Source organism: Melanostigma gelatinosum (assembly GCF_949748355.1).
Source record: "Melanostigma gelatinosum genome assembly, chromosome: 1".
In the NCBI taxonomy this organism is placed as follows: domain Eukaryota; kingdom Metazoa; phylum Chordata; class Actinopteri; order Perciformes; family Zoarcidae; genus Melanostigma; species Melanostigma gelatinosum.
The window spans coordinates 17,164,923-17,182,524 of NC_136634.1; the positions used below are offsets into that span (position 1 = coordinate 17,164,923).

At 41.1% G+C, this 17,602-nt stretch overlaps 1 protein-coding gene and 2 pseudogenes across 3 annotated transcripts in view; 2 read left to right on the forward strand and 1 right to left on the reverse strand.

Annotated features, from left to right (window-relative positions):
* LOC306784768 (nucleosome assembly protein 1-like 4) overlaps positions 1-17,602 on the forward strand; it is a 47,790-nt pseudogene that overhangs the window by 6,788 nt on the left and 23,400 nt on the right. The window lies entirely within an intron of this gene.
* Positions 5,958-8,080, forward strand: LOC306781476 (cytochrome b-c1 complex subunit Rieske, mitochondrial-like; annotated as a pseudogene). Its single transcript has 3 exons — positions 5,958-5,975; positions 6,042-6,105; positions 7,477-8,080. The product of its transcript is annotated as a cytochrome b-c1 complex subunit Rieske, mitochondrial-like (transcript).
* Positions 9,175-11,996, reverse strand: LOC306781486 (uncharacterized protein; the record flags this gene model as incomplete). Its single annotated transcript, XM_079274361.1, has 3 exons — positions 11,668-11,996; positions 9,628-10,041; positions 9,175-9,182 (listed from the first exon to the last, which is right to left on the reverse strand). Exons 1-3 carry the CDS (start codon positions 11,858-11,860, stop codon positions 9,175-9,177), a joined length of 615 nt encoding a protein of 204 aa, XP_079130487.1. The 5' UTR covers positions 11,861-11,996.

The window sequence follows — 17,602 nt, forward strand, 5'->3', positions numbered from 1 at the left end:
TAAAGCACATCAACTGTTTTGTGATTATTATTTTTCTTTTGGTTGTGATTATGTTAATATAAGTGATAACTACGCCTAATAGTTTGGGCATTCAAGATACGACCAAAGGGAGAAGTGAGCCATTTAATAAGAAAAGAGCCATATATGCCTGGCTTAAGGATGTGATGTTTTTTTTAAGTCTTGAAAAAATTAAACATGCACTTAGAGCAGGGGTGTCAAGCTCATCTTCACTCCGGGCCACATCAGCATCACGGTCGGCCTCAAAGGGCCGGTTGTAAATGTAAGACGGTGTAAATGTAACTACTCCCAACAGATTGGTAAATAACTGTCTCTGCATTTGATTGTTTATTCAAATGTTAAAATATTGTACATGCAGTTATATAAATGTAAAACTATATTTCAGCACATTTCTGTTATTATAACTTAAATCCTTTTAATTTAGGGTTAAGAAACCCAGATTACTCTATCAAAGATCAAACTATTAAAGAAAATAGCAAACACAAGTAATTATAATAACTTTGTTCAAAGCTTAAAATCCTTTCAAGGGTGCGTTTGCACAATCCCACGTGAAGTGTTTCATGTGTTGTAAAGCCACGTTTAAAGTAGTCATCAATATACTCACAATAATATTTGCAAGTGTACAGTAAGCAGCCAAAGAGCTGCTTCTGTGACTGTGTGTTTAAGTAGCTCATCATTATGCCTTTCTATCTCATAACTTCGACTTTCGATCTCATGATTTCGACGATGGGGATATTTTTATTATCAAATCTAACTTTTTATTTTATTTTTTTTAAATCAAAAGAAAATAAATTCTGGCGGATTCGTGGGCCACATAAAATGACGTGGCGGCACCCCTGACTTAAACTGTCTGCGAAGTTCGAGGGAGGTCAGAGACTTTCTAGTGGGTTGGTGGTTTTGCCCGTCCTGGCTCTCTGTCCTTCTCTCCAGCCCCTGCTCACTCCCCAGACCTGCCAGTCCTGGTCACATGACAGCCCCTCCCACCTACACACCTGTTCCCACTTTCCTCATCAGACCTGTAGTTTCTAGAAAACGCACCGAAAACATTTTACTCTACTATATATTTGAAGATTTTTTACGATAAGTAATTGTTTGTATGTGAGAAACATTTCACCAACAAAGACCACGCTTCTTATGATTGCAAATTAGTTTGAAATAAAATAACATACATCACAAAAAACAAAACAAATAGAACTGAAGCCACCGGGAGATCATTGACACACTTATACAGGGAGACACAGCTTGTTAAATCAGGAGAAACTTAATTTACAGTGAACAAATACATTTATTAAATTGTGCAAAGTAAAGTTAAAATTTTGGAGAGTCGACACTGGTAGAGTTGTTGAAGACAGTAGGGGCAGGTTGAAGATAGATGATGGCATGTGGAGTGGGACTGCCCTCAGTGGAAGAAACCTTGAACACCAGATGTAATGATGAATGGGGAGGAGGGTCACATCGGTTCGTACTGAAATGACAGCTGACTGCACAGAAGAGAACAGGTCTTTAAAGTTTGACAGGAAATATATGATTGGCTGAGGGAGGCCGTGGCAAAATCGCCCACTGTCACCTGATAGAGTAGGAGCCAGAGAGCGAGAGTCAGAGAGATGAGGGAGTGAATAAGAGCATACAAAGACTGTCCTAATGTAGGAAGTCAGAGTAAATCCTCAAACTTTACATACCGGTAGTTATAGTATTTATAGTCATACAGTTGTAAATTAATTATTTCAAAATATCACTCCTCTGAGCAAAGCTCTATACGTTTTACTGTACTTGACCCTCAGTAAATAATCAATGCTAACAATTTGATATTCAAGGAGGGATTTGGTAATCCTTAAATTATTATAGTGGCACCAAACATACTAAGCCAAATTACGAAAAGTGCTGACGGACAAAGTCTATTCTGAATCCAATGCTACAGGTCAGATATGCTGCTGGTTCACACGACAGGAGTTTGGTGAGAGTATATTACCCCATCATTGTACATCGGACACCGGAAGTACCCAAACGCATGTTGGCACATGATTTGAAGACTGGCCATCCCCTTGTTTGATACTACTGAAACAGCAGCCCAACACAGCGACATGTCACCGTTCAGGACTCTCACTCAGGAGATACGTGACTGCCTCTCCCCGACAGTACACGCTCACTGTCACGATCAGGGCAACCAGGGAAGTTACTCTTGCATGTGTCACAACTACGTTAGAGGCAAGACCAGTGTCCAGATATAACAATGATCCATAGAAACTTGTGAGGAGAGAAAGCACAGAGAGTGAGTGAATGACAGCATGAAAACACTGTCCTAATGTAGGAGCTTAGAGTAAATGCCAACATTTTACACAGTTAGTTCATTATTTTACAACTGTATGATTATAAATACTATATTTCAAAATATCCCTCCTCTAAGCAAAGCTCTCTAAGTTTTACTGTACTTTACTCTCAGTAAATAATCAATGCTAACAATTTGATATTCAAGGAGGGATTTGGTAATCCTTCAATTATAATAGTGGCACCAAACATCGTGAGCCAAATTATGAAAAGTGGTAGCAGTCAAAGTCTATTCTGAATCCAAAGTTACAGGTCAGATATGCTCCTGGTTTACACGACAGGAGTTTGGTGAGGGTATCTGACCCCAGCAGCCGACATCGGACACACCGGAAGCCTGAAGTGAGGTTGAAAAGCTTGCAAGTTCATCTGCCAATTTGCCAGATGACAGACCTTCACCTCAACAGGGAGTCTGACCAGTCATATAAAATAAAATAAAATACTTTACAAGAAATTTTGAGGAGTGGTTTTGCCTGTGGCTTCCCTCAGAGCTGTCCTCTGTGGAGCACTGGGCTTCATCCACAAGATGACACCTCAACATTCTAATCCCAGAACTCAGCTGTGTTCCAGTTCCATCCAGCATTCTATTCTATTCTGTTCTATTCTATGAATTCACTATTTGCTAGTCCAGTGTTCAGCATGTTTTCCATGGCAGTTTTCACAAAACTCCACACATTATGACCCATTAGCAGTAATGATACAACACTGTATATTAAAAAAATATATTTTGTCTGTTGCTTTGCAGATATTTAAAATCATACATGCAACAAGTCACAACAAAAGTTTAAGCTGTTGCAAGTAACTCCACAAATGATCCTTTTAACATTGCTGAATCGGTGGCAGCCCTCCCATTAGTCTCCCATTACCCCATCTGGGGGTAATGGGAGACAATGACACCCGAAGTCTGTTCTTGATGTCCACTCTACTCCGCCATTTTGTTTTGATTGCTGTCACTGCAGAACATCCCGCTTCACAAAGAGGATGTTGGAAATGGAAGCAGGGTTTTCAGTGCTTTAGTGGCGATCTCAGGATATTCAGCCTCGATTTGAATCCAAAACACCAGCAGAGTTGTGACCGAGACAAAGCGTCTTGACATGTCAAGAGGCACAGGCGGATGAAATTGCGAGAGAATCCGGTCATTTTTCAAAATAAAACTTCCTTCAGACTCTGATAATCAATAAAACGGAAATAATATAATATTTATTCTTCCTGTGCGGCCCGGTACCGGTGGTTGGGGACCACTGCTCTAAACTAAAGCTAACCTCAGTTACTATAAACAATGATATAATTATCAGTGAGGTTATGTCGGCCATATGATCAACATGCAGTAGATTCAGACTAAATCATCATGATGGGCCTTAATGTTGCCACCTGTCCTGTAAAATGCATTTATCAGCTGTTTTTGATTTATATTACGTTCTGCTGTCCCCTTGGCCAGGACCATATACTTTTTCCTTTCTATAAGTTCACTTGAGACTGTTGTATTCATTTTGCTTTTAAGTTCTGAACAAAAAAATTTCCTTTGCTCATTTAATGTTCATGAAAACAGAGTAAAAGCTAGTGGAAAAAAGACAACTTACAATGTCTGTTATTTGTTAAGAGACCAAATATCTAATAATCACTTGAATTCCCTGCACTAGTGGGTGGTTAAGTGTGTCTCTCTGGTCTGATATGTCAGTGAGGATGCATCCTTGGTGCTAAATTGAAAACTGCTGTAACGAGTAGTCGTCTGTACTTTTGTCAGTCAAGGCTATTTCCAGAGCTAGTGACAAGAACTCAGCCATTCCTAGTTGCACTGAAGACTGTCAGCTGTAATGCTGCTGCACCTGTCTGCACACGCACGTGTGTGTCGATCTGTGTGTGTATGCATGTATGTATGAATAATTCAGCCTTATCGAATGAATGCGTGTGTATATATGCATTTCATGCTAATATTCCCAAATGCCTCTCTAAAATGATTAACTTTGCTGTAATGAATGTGTGTCACAGAGAAGAGATTTTGTCACAGGAACAGTGGAACCCACAGATGAAGAGTGTGTGTGGCACAGTGACAGAGAGGAAGAGGAGGAGCTAGCTGTAAGTACAGATTTGATTTTGTTTCTCTTAAAAGCCTGATCACTTTGACCAATCCTACTTCTTCTGGTTTTCCACACAGTTTCCCACTAAAGGAAAATGGTTTCCTTACAATCACACACAGGTCACTTAATCTCATCAATGTCATCAAAAGTCTCCTGAAATTGTCCAACAGGAAACAGGATTGTGGGAAATGTGGTTTTAATGAGAATCACTCGGGCTAACAAACTGTGATGGCTGAATTGTGAAAGACTTTGGTCTCAATGAGACTTCTATCAGCGTGTCTGCTGATCCTTAAAAAGTCCTAAAAGCTGTTGAATTCATTCATCTAAAAAGTGGCCTTAATCGGTGAAAACAATCTTTAAAATGCTCAGACATAGGAAGATGGAGTTTTTTCTCACATTGCAATTGAAAATTTCTAAAATAATTGCGACAATTCTTTTAGTCTCTTTCATTAGAGATCAGATCAGGATAGCGGAAACAACAACTCTGGTATTTTGTTCGAGGCCGGGATGCTCAGAGCAGCAAATCCGCCCTTGAACTTGCGTTGTCCTCCTCATTGCGCTGTCCCCTTAATCTCATAGTATCCCAGCCTTTCAGAACCAGTTGGTGATGATGGATTCTTTCACACTGTTCTGCGCTGTTCGGATCCACTGGCAGACTTGAGAAAAAGCTGATCTTCTCTGCTCATAGCTCTGAATAGCATTCACGGCTAACTGGCTTGGCCAGTTGCTGCTAGCACAATAATAATAATAATAATTATACATTTTATTTATATAGAGCTTTTAGCACCCCATTTTATGTCTTCTTCTGTTACCATAAATCCATGGGATTTGTAGCGGTGTTGAACAGGTCTTTATGTGTTCATGTTATAGGACGAGGACTCTGAGTTCACCCTAGCCACAGACTTTGAGATTGGGCATTTCTTCCGTGAGAGAATAGTTCCCAGAGCAGTGCTGTATTTCACCGGAGAGGCCCTGGAAGATGACGAGAGCGTGAGTGTTTTTCCTCTAACACGCCGACGTTGCTCTTGAGCACTGAAAAAGCCACAACATGGGATGTTTTGAGGACATATAAGCTAAACTGGTCATCACTGTTTAACCTCGTCTGTGTTCTTCATGCAGTTTGAAGAGGAGCTGGAGGAGGGAGACGAAGAGGTTAGTAAAGACACTGAGTTTGATCGGCTGTGCCAGACAGCTGGGCATCACTGTTTACACAGTATATAATAATCATAATAATAATAATAATAGCAGCAGTCCTGGTATATTTTTTGTTAACCAGGGGTTCCTTTAAATCTTGTCTTTGTGTCTCAGGAGCAAGATGATGATGATGATGATGAGGGAGACTTTGACACCAAGGTCAGTATGGATAATTTACTTTTTTAATACAAGTGTTTTTGTTCCTCTTACTTTGTTAGCTCCTTGAGCTGAGTGTTTATCCTAAACCCCCCTGAGAACACCGCACTGCTGGGCAGCAAGTATGCGGTCAGAGAAGGCTTGTGGGGGTTAGGGTAGATCACATGATCAATGACAGGAAGTGACACCATGTCCTTCGTCTCTGGAGTAAACGTTTGAAAAGTAGCAGAGGGAGAGGCCAACGATACAGCGTTTTGTGAGGGATCAATATAGCCACGCCCCCGAAAAATCCATTTTAAAGCCAACGGCGAGGAGACGGAGAGAACACAAACCGACGGTATTTCTGTCCGTTATATATTTAAATGTTATGATAGTCACGATGATAGTCACGTGCTCTCCCACTGACCAAAATTCTGACCCTTTGCTTTTTTATTAACAGCATTTACTTGTACTTTTACTTTCAATACTTAAGTACATTTAATGTCAGAAAATTACTTTTGATACTTAAGTACAATAAATATCAGATACTTTAAGACTTTTACTCAAGTAGTGTTCTAATCGGTGACTTTTAGTTTTACTGGAGTCATTTTCCAGTAAGGTATCTTTACTTTTACTCAAGTATGGCTTTTGGGTACTTTATACACCACTGCCTGCAGGCAACAAAACAGACATTTAAAAGCCTGCGGTCCTCTGCTGCCAAGGACTTGGTGCCTTCTGCTGGTAAGGCCGACTTGTGGCTTTATAACGTTGCGGGCGGAGTTTGCGGTGGTACTGATGTGACGATGCAACGTAATAGACTGACTTCATACTGATGAATTAACATGTTCATTTTAACAGCGTGTACATTTTATGCTTCTCTATTTTATTACCGTTCATGTCTCCAGACTAACGCTAGTACTAATAACTTGCTCTGACCAGCTGTAAATAGCTGTGTTGTAACTGACATCTGTAACCTGACAGAAGGTCAATATGGTTCAAAAGTCTTAAGTGTATAAATATAGACCAAGGAGACTTAACAGCTCAGAAACACGAACGTTACTTTACACCAGTTACAGCGATGACATCGATCTTGACATGTGACCCTGTACTTATGTTGAGCTTTCACACGCCAATACAGGTGAGAGGTCTTCTTGTGTTACATAATACGTATATTACTGGTTATTGTGCAGAAGAAAAAAACTCATCTTTGTCACGTGATCGACAGAAAGAAAGAAAAATGTCACTGTTCCAGCTCATCAGATGTGAATATGTGCTGGTTTTCAGTGATGGCAACCTGAATATCTCCAGGTTGGACTGAAATAAGCAATTGTTAGTATCAGCTATACTGACAGTATCATGATTTGTAGATCTAGACCTGATCAGATCTGATGTGCTGTATTGTACTTGGGGGAAGCAATCACGATTGATGAGACAATTAAAAAAAAAAAGTCACTCTGGTTTCATTTCTATAACGACTAATGCTTAGGGATACAATATATTAATCAGTGTACATTTAATCCCAAATGTTTCTTTATAAATGTCCTTATTATTCAAATCATGATCAATTCATCTAGTCATTATTATATCTACTAGTAATTGAGCCTAAAGTAGGAGGACACTGACAGGGAAGCATGACTTTAAATGTTTTTTGTAAGATACCAAATATTTTACAGTTTGCCCATTAACTGCTCGTGCCTTTTAAAAACTATATCTTGTGTTTCTTCTCCAGCTCCTGGGGGGATCCGCCTTGCCCACACAGATATCAAGATTCCTGACTTTACAGACAACCGTCGCCCCGAGGTTACGGACCCCAACAAGTCCTCCCAGGAGAGCAGCGAGGCGAGAAGGTCCTTCTCTTACCTCGTCACTGGAGCGACCGCTGTGGTTGGTGTGTATGCCGCCAAGACGGTGGTCACCCAGTTTGTCTCCTCAATGAGCGCATCAGCAGATGTCCTGGCCTTATCGCAGATTGAGATCAAGCTCGCTGACATCCCTGAAGGCAAAAACATGACCTTCAAGTGGAGAGGAAAGCCCGTTTGTCCGTCACCGCACAGAGAAGGAAATCGCAGCAGAGGAGGGTGTGAATCTGGCGGAGCTCCGTGACCCCCAGCATGACAAGGACAGTGATTAACCCCCGCTGGGTCATCGTCCTCGGTGTGTGCACCCATCTGGGTTGTGTGCCCATCGCCAACGCCGGAGACTTCGGAGGCTACGACTGTCCGTGCCATGGCTCCCACTACGATGCTTCAGGAAGGATAAGAAAGGGACCTGCTCCTCTAAACCTGGAGGTTCCCTTCTATGAGTTCACTGAGGACGTAGTCATAGTGGGATAAATACTGGAGCTCTGTCTCCGTTCCTCCCTGTAACATGTATCTTTTAGATGGCTCCGTGTGAGAGTGACATAAAATAAAACTATGATTGAGCTATTGACTTTTCCCTCGTAACAAAGTGTGTTTTTCTTTGATTGATCTGCATCACTTAGCTTGATGTCTTTTGATTCACTGACATTTTATTTATTGTTTTAATCTCTATGGATTTTTCATTCCGCACTATTTTTAGTATTTTCCAAACAGCATTATGTAACAATGTATGAGGGCCGGGTGTGATCAGGTCCAACCCCTTTGCTGCCGCACCAATCCTGATATATTGTGTTGGAGCTGTGTGATGAAGTCAAAGGTGGGGCCTGTTTCATGGTTACCTAAAGTTGAGCTGGTAAAAGTGCTCATACACATGAACAAGAGGCCTGGGGAGCACAATGATGAGGATAAGATGACGGTACGATCAAGAAAAGCCACCGGCAATCTAAAAAAGTATCGACAAGTTGTGAACACATTCAGGAATGTGTCGGCCTGTTAATCAACTGGAAGGAACTATAGATCGAGATCAGGATGTTGTTGGTTTGTGACTCCAAAGAATGTGTAGATTGCTTTTTGTAAGGACATTTTTATGAGTTTGTGTCAGACAAGATGACAATTGTATACCAGTAATGGCAGCAGCAAAGAGTGCAAACTGCCAAGTAAGATAAAGAACTATTGAGTCACACTCCAGTCACTGATGGATTTAATCCTGAGGAACAAAGTGTGCTATGTACAACTATGAACCAGTGAAATACAAACCTTTTTCTTTTTATTGATGAAATCATTTAAATACAATATACTGTGCACAGATGCAGGTAAAACCATCGTCTTAAACTTACATTACCATCAAATCAATCATCAATATAATCATCAAAACTATTTCAAACTGTACAGTTGGCGCTCATTCAGTGAATAACTTTTTGAATTGAAATCAGTGGAGTTGAACCGCGGTTAATCATGTGTAACTTCAGAGGTGACTCGTGCTGAAAGCTTTTATCACAAACGGAAACTTTACTGCAACCAGAACAGCTAAAGGGGATCGTTTCCTGTGTGTGTTTTCATGTGGACCTTTAGATATCTGTTGCGCACAAATCTATTACAGCAAACTGAGCAGCTGAAAGGCTTTTCTCCTGTGTGGGTTCTCATGTGGCTCTGTAAATTTGAACGGTCGTTAAATGATTTCTTACAGACTGAGCAGCTGAAAGGTTTTTCGCCTGTGTGGGTTCTCATGTGTCTCTGTAAAGTTGAATGCCGGTTAAAAGATTTCTTACAGACTGAGCAGCTGAAAGGTTTTTCTCCTGTGTGGGTTCTCATGTGTCTCTGTAAAGTTGAATGCCGGTTAAAAGATTTCTTACAGACTGAGCAGCTGAAAGGTTTTTCTCCTGTGTGGGTTCTCATGTGTCTCTTCAGATTTTGTCTCTTGCCAAATGTTTTCTCACACTCAGAGCATCTACAACGTTTCTCACCAGCGCTACATCTTGAATCACTGACACGGACTTCATCAGGTCTCACATAGTTTAAACCTGACTGAGGTTCTCTGGTCTTCTTGCATTCACCACCCTCATCAGTGTCAGAAGAGTCTCCAGTCTTCTCATCAGTATCTGGTTCTGGATATCTATCTGGATCCAAGTTCCTGTCTGGTTCTGGTCCTCCACAGTCCTCTCCATCAGCTTCTGTTCCCATCTGTTCAGTTTGTCTTTGATGAAGCTGTGAGGACTGAGCTTCCTCTTCTTCATCGTCACTCTTCACAGGAGTGAATGAGAACTTGACATCAGCCTCCTCCAGACCTTGAAGCTGCTCTCCTTCCTGACTGATGCAGAGTTCCTCCTGTTCTTCTTTAATATGTGGGGGCTCTGGGTCCTCCTGGTCCAGACTGGAGCTCCACTCCTGCTGCTCAGAGGGAACCTCTTCTTTAACCAACAACAGCTGCTGGACGTCTGCAGGAAAACAGTAAACACACACACACGCACACGCACACACGCACACACACACACACACACACACACACACACACACACACACACACACAGAGGTGTTACAAAGACATTCTAGAATTGAGGAGACATACACTTCCAGAGTATCACTAGAACCAGATAATACAATAATGTAATCAACTTATGTGCACATGAACATATGAACCATTTTAAGCTGCCAAATCCATGTGGTGTTATCAAAGAGAACACACTTGTACTTTAAGTTGAAATATTTCCTGTCATCTAGAACCTGAGAGAACAAATCAGCATACATGCAAACTCATAAGAGGTGAAAGATCTATGGTTTCACAAAACACAAGAATTGATTAAGTATCCCGAGCAACAGACAAAGGCAGGGCTCCGTATATGCATCTCTCCTCTCAGTGTTTTGTGAGCCCTGTATCTTTACACTTTATTTGAACTTGTCCAGCACAAGGACGCATCATCTTCTCCCACACACAAGCCAGGGTTGGGCCACATTGTGTGTGGGAGTCCTGGAGTCTGAGGGATGGGGACGGTGCTGTTCCTGCAGGTTGCTACACAACATCCCACGACTAACCCGATTCAACTAGTTATAAGTTATAAGAGCACACACACATAATACTGTTATGTTCAAAATTTCTCAAACAAAAGGTAAAGGAAAAAGCCCCCCTCCTTGTTCCAGAGGAGAAGAAGCATGCAGAGGAGAAGAGGCCCTGCTCTCTTTCTTCCATCATTAAGCAGGGTGAATCAGATGGTTGAAGTTTAAATCAAAAGGAATTTAATTTCCTAATTTAGGAAGCTGTACTGCGCTCTCTTCAAGTCTGTTTAGACCTCCACCTTAATCCAGGCCCAGCTCCACTCACATCGCAGCGTCAAGCTGCGCCGTGCCACACACACACACACACACACACACACACACACACACACACACACACACACACACACACACACACACACACACACACACACACGTATCTGGGCCTCATGTTTCAAGTTATTATCACCACGAAATCGCCTCATTCTACTTTGAGTTTAAAAAAAGTGAATTAAATTTAATGTTAATGAGTGACCGCGTGGACTGAACCAGAACACGGAGGGGGCTTCATGTTTCGTCACGTTACGCTTTTTCCTCCTAAATCTTGATAATGATGAGCGTTATCCGTTGACAAAGTTCCGCATGCAGTGGACGTTAACGTAACACAGCAAGTCTGAACGGTAACGGAACTTTAACGGAGGGAAATGAAGACGGTGTAGACATCTTAACGCTGATTGGCCAAGACTCGACACGTCGCATCAAATATGTTTTATTGCGAAGATCACGACATCACATTTTCTCCTCGTCTCACTCCAATCTGAGAAACGCTGGCTGGCCAGTAGACCCCCCCCCCAAAAAAAATAAAAACTCTACGGATCTAGACGACTCACGTGGATGATATATTTTGATTCAAAACGGCTTATTTCGCAGAAAAGCGACACGTTTGCAGGTATTAAATCAGGAGAAGACGAAAACGACGAATTGCAACAGAGTCTCACTCCAAACTACATTCGAAGTTATCAGCCGGAGCACGAACAGTGTTTGAGAACTGAGAAGAAATAAAGTGAACCCACGTGCTCTTTGTATCCGGACTTCCGGGTTGAGAACAGCGTCCAGAAGTTCCCGTTGTAGCTTATTCTCCTCTTTTGAACGAGCGAGTTCCTCCTCGTACTCTGCTATCGTTCTTTCAAACAGACTAACTATCTCTTCACCAGCCGCAGTTAGTCGCTGGTTGAGTAAAGATCTCAGCATTTCTAGTTTAGACATTTTCACTAAAACACAGAAAGTTTTCCTCCAGACGAACTCCGTTAAAAACACCGTTTATTCTCATTAAGCTCTGACTAGCGCTGTGTTGGTCACTTCTGTCCCCATCCGTCTGTTTCCAGGTAGCATGCTAAGCTAACTTCAATAGATTTATAGGCTGCTAGGAGATGAGTCCTCTTCTTCTTCCTCTCCTCTTTCTTCTTCTTCTTCGTCCTTCTTCTTCCGTCTCCTTCTTCTTCTTCTTTCAGTTTAATGGCGGACTACAAACCAATGTTTAAGGCGCCACCTACTGGACCGGAGTGTGTAACATCATGACTTTATGATAGTTCTCATTTAAACACAATGTTATTTATAAATAAAATGAAAAAATTAGAAATAAACTTTATATTAAAGTTATATTCTGGATATTAAACCCGTTCCATTCACATTTTAAATAAAGCCCTTTTAAACTGAACTTGTTTGTCCCCTGTCTCTAACAGTCCTTTGATGCTCCACTCCCTTCCTGTATCTACCACTCTGTTCTTCAGTCTCTCTTTCCACCCTGAACTTCTTCCACTCTATCAGCACATGTTCAACAGTTTCTTCACAGTTGCATATCTCACATTTATCCCACTCTGTCTTTTTCATGATGTGTATAACGTGTCATTGAGTCCTGTATGTCCGAACCTTAATCTGAAAGTAACATCTTCTTTTCTACTTTTACTTCCATCACTTCTCACTCTGACTGATGTCTGAATTTTGTTGTAATTTCTACCCTTATTGTCATTATTCCAAATTTCCTGCCAAGATGTCCCATCCAAAGCTTTTACCAGAGAATGTCGAGTACTCCCAACCATTGCACAGGACAGTCGATGCTATATTTCCGTTAACTCCACCCTGAATACTAATCCAGTGTGATAGTGTTAACTCAGTTCTCCTCACATGTAATGGCAGTTCCCTGGATTTCACCAGCAATGCATTAGTGGGTGTGGTTTTGACTCGGGAGATGAGTCAGAGGAGAACCATCCAGAAAAAGAGGTGAACAGATAAAAGTCCATTCAGACAGGTTCTACGAGGAACATCCGGTTCCGCTGCAACTTGGTGGGTAACAAAAGCCCTTAAACTAATAAAATAGTATATCATTACTCCATCTTCAGTTACCTTCCATCTGGTCCATATGGAACAGTTGTGGGTCATGGAACGAGACGACTCAAGTGATTGTTTTCCAACATTTATTTATTGAAGACAAAATATCACCAATGAAATGCCTTCTGGTCGTTTTCTGCCCCTCTGCTCCCTCAGCAACGTGTGATTTAATTCCTTTTCTTCAAATACACACTGACCAATCAGAGCTCGGTACGTGGACCGTCAATGAATATTACATAATCACACAGTTTAAACACAAATGCAAAAAAAAGACAGCTGGCAATAAATCTCAGACTGCATGTGTGAAATAGTAAATTAACTGATTCATGACATCACTGCTTCATTTAGAGCAGGATAGATCTGAAACATCTTGAGATCATCTGGTGGTTCCCAACCACCTCGGTGGAGGACTCGCCACTTTACCGGATTAATGATTGTCAATTTCAATCATTGATGATAGAATAATTTCTAAAATCATTCTCATGTTTCTCTTCTCTCGTAGCATGCTTCCCAAAGTAGTGAAGAGGCGAGTGCATGCCTTGAAAAGGCTACAGGTGCAGTGTGCCAACATAGAGGCCAAATTCTACGAGGCGGTCCACGAGTGAGAGCGACAGTACGCGGCCCTCTATCAGCCACTGTTTGACAAGGGACACTCACTTTTTATCTTTACTTCATTTGACTAACACCAGATGTCTCACATTTCCTTTGCTCATTTTATGTTCATGAAAACAGAGTAAAAGCTAGTGGAAAAAAGACAACTTACAATGTCTGTTATTTGTTAAGAGACCAAATATCTAATAATCACTTGAATTCCCTGCACTAGTGGGTGGTTAAGTGTGTCTCTCTGGTCTGATATGTCAGTGAGGATGCTTCCTTGGTGCTAAATTGAAAACTGCTATAACGAGTAGTCGTCTGTACTTTTGTCAGTCAAGGCTATTTCCAGAGCTAGTGACAAGAACTCAGCCATTCCTAGTTGCACTGAAGACTGTCAGCTGTAATGCTGCTGCACCTGTCTGCGCGCGCACGTGTGTGTCGATCTGTGTGTGTATGCATGTATGTATGAATAATTCAGCCTTATCGAATGAATGCGTGTGTATATGCATTTCATGCTAATATTCCCAAATGCCTCTCTAAAATGATTAACTTTGCTGTGATGAATGTGTGTCACAGAGAAGAGATTTTGTCACAGGAACAGTGGAACCCACAGATGAAGAGTGTGTGTGGCACAGTGACAGAGAGGAAGAGGAGGAGCTAGCTGTAAGTACAAATTTGATTTTGTTTCTCTTAAAAGCCTGATCACTTTGACCAATCCTACTTCTTCTGGTTTTCCACACAGTTTCCCACTGAAGGAAAATGGTTTCTTTACAATCACACACAGGTCACTTAATCTCATCAATGTCACCAAAAGTCTCCTGAAATTGTCCAACAGGAAACAGGATTGTGGGAAATGTGGTTTTAATGAGAATCACTCGGGCTAACAAACTGTGATGGCTGAATTGTGAAAGACTTTGGTCTCAATGAGACTTCTATCAGCGTGTCTGCTGATCCTTAAAAAGTCCTAAAAGCTGTTGAATTCATTCACCTAAAAAGTGGCCTTAATCGGTGAAAACAATCTTTAAAATGCTCAGACATAGGAAGATGGAGTTTTTTCTCACATTGCAATTGAAAATTTCAGAAATAATTGAGACAATTCTTTTAGATAATTGACGAATGTCTCTTTCATTAGAGATCAGATCAGGATAGCGGAAACAACAACTCTGGTATTTTGTTAGGGGCCGGGATGCTCAGAGCAGATACACTGTCTGCAAGCTCGCGACGACATGGGGAAGTTCAAATTCAATGACAATCGGCCATTCAACCACGGTTGCGCAGCATGGCTGCAACTGGTACCAGTCAATGAATAAGAGGCACGTTGTATTTTGTGCAGTACGTGTTTCAAACTCGTACTGAGAATGAATGCAGGGGAATCACACATGCAAGTGAGGCTGAGTGTACACAGTGCAAATTGGTATATGGACACTAATCCTAAGAAACACAAAACTGTCGAGTCAAACAACACACAAAGTAATTGATGTGGTTTAAAACCAACATGTTTCAGCACAACAGCTTACTGGCACTATAGGCCATTAGTTGGAGATAATAAGTCACACGTTAGATATTCCATTAAAAGTGTGACATTGTGTCACTTAACTTACTGAAGTCCAGGGGTGGAAGAATAATCCAGATCTAATACACCGCTACTATATTTACTATCTGTAATAATATATTCTAACCTACCTTATGTTGTTATCAACAATCTAACTTTGCAAAGTAACTATAACTAAAGCTTTGAAATATAGTTAATTAATTAGTTAGATTCCACCACTGCAAAAGTAAACATCCGCTCTTATTCATTCATGGGGTTTGTCAGCAGTTGATACATGATCTAGAATATATATCTCTGTATGTTGTTAGATATTCAGTGAAGCAGATCATGATGGGAAAGCTATACTGTCAGCAAAAAATGTGGCTTTATCATAGTTATTTGGATAATAGTTGAGACTGAGAAGTATTTATTACGACTGGACGTTACAGTAAAGCACATCAACTGTTTTGTGATTATTATTTTTCTTTTGGTTGTGATTATGTTAATATAAGTGATAACTACGCCTAATAGTTTGGGCATTCAAGATACGACCAAAGGGAGAAGTGAGCCATTTAATAAGAAAAGAGCCATATATGCCTGGCTTAAGGATGTGATGTTTTTTTTAAGTCTTGAAAAAATTAAACATGCACTTAGAGCAGGGGTGTCAAGCTCATCTTCACTCCGGGCCACATCAGCATCATGTTGATAAAATTAGCTTATATACAGCTTTAATCAGCAATTAGCTTATATACAGCTTTAATCAGCAGCTAGCTTATATGCAGCTTTAATCAGCAATTAGCTTATATACAGCTTTAATCAGCAATTAGCTTATATACAGCTTTAATTAATCACTAGTATATTAGTAGTTTTAATAATCATTACCTTATGAGGCTTTATTAACCACTCACGCATTACACACTTTATACACTAGGGCACGAGGAAGATTACTGATTTAACTGCGTCACAAGGAACAGGCCGCCATCTTCAGATAGATAAGAAAGGAACAATGGACAGTGAGATTCAAGAGAGGGACAACGCCCCAGCAGAGCCCAACTTCTTCACACACTCTTTCTCAGGTCCGCTTTCATGCAACATTTCACGCACACTGATAGAAGAAGACGCCTTCTGGGAGGGGCCAAGGTAAACGGACGTTTACGGCTTCCACCCAGGTGTCATACACATACAAATGTGCCACGCCTGCATCTTTGATTTTGACAAATGGACATCAAGGGGTGGAACCCTATATTAAGTTTCACACTGCTGTGTCCAAGTGTGACTCATGGTGAATCTCTGCGAAGTTCAACCATTAGCACCCAAGCATGTTTGATTGCTGGGCTGAATAACTCTGTTGATAAATAAATCTATTGCTTTAATATAACTATACGCCTCTGAGAGCTTCTGTTTCATTCTTAAATCCGCTCTAAGTGTGAAAGATAGCTTTATTTTCACAACAAATTGGTGGAGGATGCGCGGGCAAGTTTGATACAGAGCAATCGGATTGGAATGTTAACCGACCTCTCTATCTGTGATTTCAGAAACAAAATGCGAGTCTCCCCGGAGGCTGGGAGCCCTGGTATTTGCCACCAGGTCGTGCCTGCAGTTCGGGAACAGTCTGATAGTGCCGGCACATCAAAAGGTAGGCAGAAACCTATTTAACTGAATTCTGCATATTGTATTTATAGACATGATCCAAATTTTATCCGACTGACCGAACTGTGAGTATGGCATAGTCATAGAGTACTGGTAAAGAATAATCACACTGCTGCGGAGTTATTCAGCCCAGCCATTTGGGGGGTCTGTACACATGAGTGAATGAGTCCAGCAGAAAACGTTAGATAAAAGGCGAAAGATAACGCACCTGTGGCCTTGTAGATGTGAAGTAGGGTGAAACGCACACACGCGTGGATCACGAAGCACTCGAATCCATGCCACAAATAGCGTGATCTTTAACGTAATTTTAAGACGTTTTGGGCTACGAAGAAATTGTATAACATGACGGGGATATATGTCATTGATGTCACTGTATTATAAACTGTATTGAGAGAATTGACCGTGAAGTATTACCGTATCAAGACGACATCAAGTCTCAGGACACTAAACCCGTGTGTTACGTGTGGTGTAAAACCAAGTTATCTCTGCGAAGAGTAACCTTTAGATAGTTTCTGCACGGGAGCACAGGTTTTAAGTTAACCGATGAATCGTTGATAGCGGGCGAAGAGAAAATTACCTTATCAAGACGACATCAAGTCTCAGGACACCAGGCTTGTGGGGTAGCGTGCAGTGTAAAAACATGATATCTCTGCTTAGAGTATCCTAGACGTAGTTTCTGCATGAGAGCACAAGGCTTGAGTTAACCGATGTATCGTTGATAACGGACGGAGTTAAAGAACATAACCAGAAGCGAAAAGGACCAGCAGAGTCCTGAGTTACTTAAAGAGTATTAAAATTGTGTTATTGATATACTGCGCTCATGGCGAAGTGGTTACCATAACGGT